General features: G+C 31.2%; 1 protein-coding gene across 1 annotated transcript in view; it reads right to left on the bottom strand.

Moving 5' to 3' along the window:
* LOC117170967 (soluble guanylate cyclase 89Db-like) overlaps positions 1 to 9,031 on the bottom strand; it is a 154,223-nt gene that overhangs the window by 92,904 nt on the left and 52,288 nt on the right. The window contains exons 3-4 of the mRNA XM_033358009.1: positions 7,432 to 7,625; positions 3,859 to 3,992 (exon numbers count right to left, since the gene is read on the bottom strand). Of these exons, the coding sequence (XP_033213900.1) occupies positions 3,859 to 3,992; positions 7,432 to 7,625 (328 nt within the window). The remainder of the gene's footprint in view (positions 1 to 3,858; positions 3,993 to 7,431; positions 7,626 to 9,031) is intronic.

Here is a 9,031-nt window from a genome sequence, read left to right as displayed (position 1 = left end):
GCAGACTGGAGGACGCCAGGATATATGGCGAGAGAAGAAGCGCAAAGGGATAAGTTAAGTATTAGAGCGGGTAAGAGGGCATGGAAATTTGAGACAAAGCTGTGGGAGGGAAAGGGAGGGAAGTTGGCGAGAAAGTGTTTGATGGAGGTAGAAGAGAGGAGAAGGAGGGCGATCGAATTACCGAGGTGGGAAGAAGAAAGGAGGGAGTTCTTTAATGATAGAGAAATAGAAGACGGGACTGGAGTAAAATATGAAGAATTGGAAAAAAGGGAGAGGGAAACACAATTAACAGAAAGATGGGGGGCGATTGAGGAATCGAAATACAATAAATGGTATAAGATGATAAAAAAGGAAAGGCTGCCAAAGTATTTAGAAAAGGGATGGGGAGAGAGAAGGTGGACCAGAATAGCAAGATTTAGACTGGGAAATGAGGTAAGGGAGGCGATGTACTGGGAAAAAGAAGAGAACAGAAGGTGTAGAATATGTGAATGGGAGGAAGAAACATGGGAGCATGTATGGGAAGGATGTAGGAGAGGAATGGAAGATAAAGGAAGCTGGCAAGAAAATGTGGTTAAGATTCTAGGCGAAGATGGATTAGGAGAAGAATGGATGAAGGAGTTAGAGGGTGCTAGGGGAGCGAATGAGGGCGAATGAAAGAATGCACGTGAAAAAGGTAAATGGGGGTATAAAGAAAGTGAAAGAAAAAGGAAACGGAAGTCGCTTACATTAGAAGCGTGAAAATTGTAAGTAATGGTCAAGTAAAAGATAAGTAGACTAAGATGCGTTTGCGTTCTCATACTCTCTCTCTCTCGCTTGCACTCTCGCTTTCGTTCGCTCGCTCACTCGCTTGCTAATAAGTCCTAAATTGCGCTATCGCAGGAAATAGAAATAAGGAACTAGACATAAGACTTTATGTAAATAGTTGTAAATAATTGTATATATAGAAAGGATAAGATTGTAAAAAATATATAGATGTAAACGGAAAGATTGTAAGGAATGGAAGTCATGTAAACCCTTAGGGGACACATTATGAATAAAGAAGAAATATTCAGTTTAAAAAAACTATGGAGACAGGACGTGTGCTTTTAAAAAAATGGTTACCAACTATGTAAAGCTTGTAAAACTTCCTTTCGAATGCGCTCTTTACCAACTTTATTTGGTTTGGTTTTGCTGCAAAAAACATTTAATTGAAAAATTTTCTGCACACCAAAGTATATATGGTACTATAAATTACCACAAATTGAAGAAAATCGAAAATTTTCTTTTGAGCAGTGCGCTCGTTTGCATTTAAATGCCCCTAATACATTTTTAAAATTCAAAAATTTACAACTGTGACTCCTTAAAATTATGGAACGTTAAATTGTAAATGTTTTAACAATAAAAAACTTTTCAATTCCGAGAATTTACAACGGAAAATTAGACAAGTTTCAAATTTTACAATAAAATATTCTGTAAAGTTGATGATTTGCCTTTGAATTTTAATCAATTTGAAAGGTTTAAAATTAAAAATTCTTTTGATTTTTTAAATTATTGATATTATCACAATTTCAGAATTTTTATTTATACATCTTTAAAATTGTAGAACTTTAAACTGCAAACCACTAGAATTGAAAATTTTTTATTTATAAATCTTTAAAATTTAAGAATTTTATGAAACCGATGAAGCTATTTTATTATTTATTTTAATTTATTAATATTAATTATAGTAGGGCAGAGTGGTACTTGGAGTAGTCCTTATTTTTCAATTTTTGATTCTTCTTTGTCTCATACCCCTATTTTGTTGGAATGACAAAAAAAGATGATCTCCGCTAAAGTTGAGCGAAATCAGTTAAAAATATCATGTGGCCAAAGCACTCAAAGTTTCTCATGCAATTTACATGGCGTAGAAGTACCATATAAGTTCAATTGCAGGTAATTTTTTATATTTCATCGGAATCCTTCAGGTCTGTAAAATTATGATCTCTAGACTATTTTGAAAAAATATATCTAAGCGAAATTTTTTTCTGGTAATTTACACAATGGCGGACCTTTAAACTCAAACAAAAATTACCATTTCCACAATTAATAACAAAATATCGTTAAATTCTCACAAGAGGAAAATTTATTTATTAGAAAGTACATGGCGACAAATAAAACAATTGGAAGGCTACATTATTGCAAAGAAACATATTTCGTAATGCATTAAAGTCAAAATTTAAACAAATTTAAAATTGCGCCTGATGAAATACTTAAAAACTTGTATTTTCTAAGCGTTTCGTCCAAAGATCTTGAAATTTCGAAGAAAAATCAATTGTATTGTTACAAAGTTTATGTTTGGAAGTAGATTTCGAAATTTTCACTGAAGTAAAAATAGCGCCTCATCACTATTTTTAAAAAGTGACATAATTTTTATAAATTTAAACAAAATATGAAATACATTTTCGGAAAAAATTGAGTGATTCTCAAAACTTAACATTTTTCAAAAGTTTAAAAGGTTGGCTGATAAAATAACAACAAAAAAACAACATTTCTGACTATTCGGTCAAAAGTTTTCAAATTAAAAAACAATATGCAGGCATCTTGAATGTTTTAAAAGTGTTGAATTTTAATTGACATCACGTGCTTTCTAATAAATAAATCTGGTCTGACATTTTGTAATTTTTAAGAAAGAAAGTTTTCGTGCAGATATATTTTTTAAACATTGTCTAAAGATCATAATTGTGCAGAACCAAGGGATCCCGATGAAATATAAACAATGATCTGAATTTTTAATTTTACGGTACTTTTGCCATTCTTCATTGCATGAGAAACTTTGAGTTCTTTGGGGCACATGTTAATATTAACCTATTTCGCTTAAATTCGGTGGAGATCATTCTTTTGATCATTCCAAAAAATTGGGGGATGAGATCAAAAAAATTCGAGAAAAAAAATCCACCAAGAGTAAATAAGGACTTCTCTAGTGGTCCTAAGTTGGCACTGTGTATTAAGCCGACAATTGTCTCTGTAGTTTTCGCTTGACAGCGTGAGCGGGGTATAAATTTTGCATGCAAATGGAATTCCATTTCCTTCCATTCTTGTAGAGCAGCTCCAGGTGTGTAAATATTTTGAAAAGTGCAATCGATTAAAAGCGTTGGTTTTTGTGTTCTGTGTGCTTTCGCATGATCAAGTCGATTTTTAATTCGGATTTGTTTTGTATGCGTAATAGCATGACATTTGTAAACATTCGTAGTGGTCTCGAGTCGGAACCAAACAGGTGGTCCTGAGTCGGCAACTTTTTTGAGTGACTTTTGTTGTTATTTGTGTGTTATTTTGTTTTGTTATGTTTCAATTCCATGTCACTCGTCTCTTGGTTTTTTGTCAGTTTGAGTGTGCTTTAGCTGCATGCTGCTTGTCTCTGGTAGGTGTCATTTTATTTTCTGTGCTTTCTCATTGAATTTTCATTGATTCTATTTTCGGCAATATTTTACATGTTTTTTTTATTGTAAATGGCTTAAATTTGTACATTTCCTACTGAGACTTGCATAACCTACACTTTTTCTTGAATTTGAGCGGAAAAAATTATGTGCCGACTCAGGACCAGGGGTAGCCGGCTTAGTACAACTATTTTGAGAAATAGCGAAAATCGAGTTCTTCACTTTGTGCTGCATTGCCACCGCAAAAATCACTCTACACTGCCCCGAACCACATAGAATTGTAGATAAAGGATCTATTATAGACGAAAAATCTTACTGTGCCAACTTAGGACCACTCTCTCCTACTTTAAATTGAATAATGTATTTTAATATGATAATTTAGCTACAAAATTAAGAAACGTGCCTACAATAAAAGAGGTAAAACTCTTTCGATTTTATCAAATATATTTCTATTATATTTACTCACATATTCGCGATTGTCAAAATCAATTCGAAAAATAACCTTTACGCTTCGGGAACCTGGGATATTGGTCGAACTTTCGAGCACTCTAATATCCAAACTAGTTTCATAAAGCTCTTCTGCAATCTGGTAAAGTTGACCTGGTAAAATCTTCTTCTATTAGGATTGTTTTGAGAAACATCAAAAGAAAAGAACATTTTGAACTAAATCATTAAAGTTTTAAACAGTTTTATAAATTAGAAAAATTTCTAAATTTCAATTCCAAAAAAAATCAAAAGTTGCAAAATAGGTCAATTTTTCATCGTCTTAAATTGCATTAGTTTATGTTTGTTTAAAATTCTTTCAAAAATGTATTAAAAATATCAATGATGACTCTACTATGAAATTAACCAGGGAAACCTGAACCCTTTGGAATTTAGCGTGGATTCATACCCCTCTCAGTAATAGGTCATTATCATACTTGTAATATGCTAAAGTAATTAGATACATGATGCAAGAGGCTTTCAACTCCCGGTTTATCAAGCGGTAGCGCATAGTGATCCAGAAATGGATGTTCATAAAGTATAAAAAAAAATCATTAGTAATCAATGTTAATGCATAAAAATATAATTTCTTAATAAAACTTTCTGCGAATTAGTTTATGTTATTTAGCTAAACAGGTTAATTTATATTCAACAATTCGAATCGTTATTATGTCAACTATGCCATTTATAAATATGTTTTAAACCAGTTTGAAAGGAGTGCTTCAAAACAATGCCTGAAATCAGATTTAATCTTTCAAAATCCGAATATAAAATAATTTTCAACATGTACAATTTCCTAATAATAATTGAATTTATTATCTTCTTCTGAAAAGAAAATATTTTTTCTTTATAGATATATGAATATAACGCAATTGTTCAAATCATTTGTGGATCAAAATTAAAATTTTGAAGTATTTACAAATTATTTTGTAGGTAGTAAAAATACTTAATCCCAGAAATCTTAGATAAATTATATATTTTGATAGATTTGTTTGTAAAAATTGTTTATAATAATAAAATTGTTGCTTAAACAATTTATTTTAATTATATTGGTGCCTATGCGTAGAGTTGCAGATTATTATTTTTTAAAAAAGAACTTTGAATTTGTTAACGAAAATCAATTTCTAGACCACTGTTGGGCGTCCTGAATTTATAACCGAAAAGTACAGGCTCGATTCCTGTTGCCGGGATTTTTTGCCATTTTTATTTATTTAAAAACAGTATAACAGAAATAAGATGAACATTTGAGTACAAAGAAATAATAAAATAAAATAATATACAAATGGAATATAAATAAAAGTAATTATCTATTATTACTATAATATTCATAGTTTGAACTAATAGTAATGAGTAGTGTATAATATTATATAAATTGTGAAATGAGTAGTTTATTATAAAAAATTGGATAAGGAATCTGAATTTTTCAAGGATGTCGCAGCACTGACTTATCCTTGAAATATTTTGTTCAAAAGTGATAAAAGGTTGAAAAAACGAACAATTTTTGAATATAAAAAAAATGTTTATAATATTTTGACTTTATTTAAGTAAATTTATTGGTTTATTACAATTTTTAAACAGAGAAAAGACAATGCAATATTTTATTAAATGATGAGAGAATTGAACAAGTTGATACGTTCGTATACCTTGGTAGCTTATTTACTAGGGACGGAAAGCTAGATGTGGAATTAGATAGACGCATAAACAAAGGTAAGAAGGTTATTGGTAGATCAGGTCCCCTTATCAGAAGTAAAAATATATCAAATAAAGCTAAAATGGTAATACATAATTTTATATTTGTACCGATTGTACTATACGGTGGCGAGAGATGGACTTATCAAGGAAAAGATAAGAGTAAAGTTAATGCAATTGACATGAGATTCATGCGCATAATATGCGGGAAAACTCTGATGGACAAAGTAAGTAACGAGATAATTCTAAAATAATGTTTGCAGAAGAGAGGCTAGCAGAAACACGAGAGCCTGCATGAAAAAATGCATGGACATAAAAGAAGCTAGAGAAGTATGCCAGGACAGGAAAGTATGGCGGCAAATAGTTAATAAAAAGAGTGTCAGTAGAGTGAATGGTGCCTGAAACAAAAGACCTTGGCCACTAATGGAGCCAAATGGGGACCTTATATAACGACTTAGTGAGGATCTTCACTAGGGTGATTGCTAGAGAGATTGATCAGCAACCTGGGTCGGAGCAGTGTTGCGGAACGAACGTGTTATTTACATAAATACACGAGAATTCTCGATCAATCTGAAAATTCTCTATCCCTTCCTCACATTACTCCTTTCCCCACCGAGTGAGTCACGCCTACCCCGAAAGGGAAATGGCTTAATGGTGTAATAATAATAATCATAATAATAAATAAATATAATAATGAATAAATAAATAAAAAATAATAATAAAGAGCCTCGGTGGCTCAGTTGGTTAGACCCTCGGACTTCACCTCAGAGGTCCGGGGTTCGATCCCTGAGCCGGTACCTCTAGAAATTTTTCAATGTACCTTTACCGAGGTTCTGGTGGTTCGGAACCCACCTTAAGCTGTAGGTCCCCCTCATCGTGTACTTGACTGCAACCCAGTCCGTCAATGATGGGATAAAAACCAGGCTTTCTTCAATATGTCTGGGCAGACTGCTCTCATCAGATCACTTGATTGCATGATTGCCAAAAATGCCTTCGACATGTTGGGCAGTATAAGCCTGTGACAACATTTCCACACAGAAATGTTTTTCAAAAAAATAATAATATTAATGTCATAATAAATAATAATAATAAAAAACAAATAATAATAATAAATAAAATAATTAAAAAAATAAAATAATATAAAAAAATTTAAAATAATAATAATGACAAAGAAATGACAGAAAATGCCCACAGGAGGAGTCGAGCCCGGACTTTCTTGTTGCAAATTCGGAATTCTAACGCCTAATCTAACCGGGAATTGAAAGATTCTCGTATAGCTGTCCATTTTTTTCTCAAAGATGGCTGAAAGTGCATTTTATTACTTTAGCATATTATAAGTTTGGTAATGATTGAAAGATACTGGGAGAAGTTTGAACAAATTAAAAAATTCGAAGGGTGTAGGTTTCCCTTGTAAGTTGAATAAAAATCGTAACAGGATATTTAGCCAAAGTTTCCAGAATTTATCAGGGTAAAAAATCTGGTTTGCTTAATATAATATGTGGTGGCTCTGCTGACTTAACCTAAAAAATAATTCGTAAATAAAATGCCGCCCGACAAGGAAAATTTGAAATAAATTATTTTTGCATTCCAATTGAAAAAATGCAGCTGATTTGACCGAAATTAGTTGCAAAAAGCATGCAGTGTCTCAAATGCTCCTTTTCGGGCTAATGATTTTTGAGGTTAAGTTCGCAGGGCTACCAACTATTATGTTGTGTTTTAAAGCTTAATCTTTGACCTTTAAAACTACCTCAAAAGAGGAAAAAATTAAAGTTTGATTAAGAACTAGAAGACATAAAAATAAAGGTGCCGAATTAAATTGTGGACCTAACATAAAAATTTCATGAAATTATAAAATTAAGTTTCTTACCCATGAAATAATGCGTGAAACCTTGTCTCGTGCTTCTGTAAACTAATATCACTCCATGTGGATCCACGTGAGTCATATACATAGAAGGGCTTTTCATTTTTGGGTATGTAAATCTCATTTGCATGTGAATATTATCCACACTCCCCAAAAAATCGCAAAAGTAACGACCCGTTGCTTTTATGGTACAGTCATACCTGTCGATAAAAAAAGAATCAATCTTCGATGGCACATTTTAACTCAATAGAATATTTACTAAAAATTCATATATTCTATTTTAAAATATTCATTTTTATCAAAAAAAAAAATGTTATCCAGAACTCGATAAAAAATACTTTGCGGAACGAAGTTTTTAATAAAATTATTTTCTTTTATTTTTATTTGATTAAAAAAAAAAGTTGGGGGTTGTTAGCATGTTGATTTCCGCATGAAAGCTCATCTTACGTGAAGTCTGAGCAGCTAGGTTTTTTTTCCGTAGAAAATGAGGTTCTCGTAACTTTCGTCTTCGTTTTCAAGAGGCTCGTGTTCCAGAGAGTATGGGGTAAGGTCTAGAATGGGGTAAGGTCTAGAATATATATGCAGTAAGTTGCTTGCCAAGTGGATTGCATCAATTCCAATTCAATTCATTCGGAAAAATACTTTCTTTGAGAAAGTTTTCTTATTTTTAAGTTAAATCTTCTCTTCGTTTCTTCTTAAACTCAACCGTTTTATTAAAGAAAGTATATGCGTTACGTCGTAACATAGAGATTGAAAGGGATATTCAGTAATTTCGATTAAAATCAAATGCTGCTGTAGAACGGAGCCTACCATATCGACCCTCGTATCTAGAAATTCATTTAGAACCAAAAAACTTCGGAATCTTATTAAAAATTGTTCAATTTTTTAAAGGCCTAACATGTTTCAAATTTCTAGCTATAAACCTTTTTTTATTGAAGCGCCCCCTCCTCCCTCAAAGATAAAGCCAAAAAAATTTCAAATGTATTCGTAAAAGGTTTTACAGGTCAAAATAATTTAAAAACTGGAGAAATAAAGACATTTAAATGACAGTATGATGGATAATAATGTTCATTTCAATTCGATAGGCTTCAAAGTCTTCAGATTTCCAGTAAAACATACTGCATTTTGATTCAGATAGATGCATTTCTAATAAAATTACTAAATTTTCAATAAAAATACTAATTTTATACCAAAAAATACGTATTTTCAACTAAAATGACGAATCTGTCATCAAATATGGATTTTTAACCAAGTAGTAAATTTTGACCTAAATAATTCAACTTTCTACTGAAAAGTTGAATTTTTCACGAAATAGATTCAAAAAATGAGATTTTAGAAAACAATTCAACTTTTAGTCACATCGAAAATTGTTAACGAAAAAATTAAAATTTTTATCAAACAATGTAGTGTTTGATGTTGCAAAACAAAATATAATTTCATTGTATATGCACAAAATTAATTTTCAAAAATTAAATTTTTTACCAAAATAGTTCAATTTTCAAACAAAAAAAATTATTTTCATCAAAATTGTTATATTTTCACAAAAATAGATAAATTTACAACTACAATGATAAATATTCAAAAAGAAAAAATTAATTTTTAACAA

Source organism: Belonocnema kinseyi, chromosome 4 (assembly GCF_010883055.1).
Source record: "Belonocnema kinseyi isolate 2016_QV_RU_SX_M_011 chromosome 4, B_treatae_v1, whole genome shotgun sequence".
NCBI lineage: Eukaryota > Metazoa > Arthropoda > Insecta > Hymenoptera > Cynipidae > Belonocnema > Belonocnema kinseyi.
This window is presented reverse-complemented; position numbering and strand designations above follow the sequence as displayed.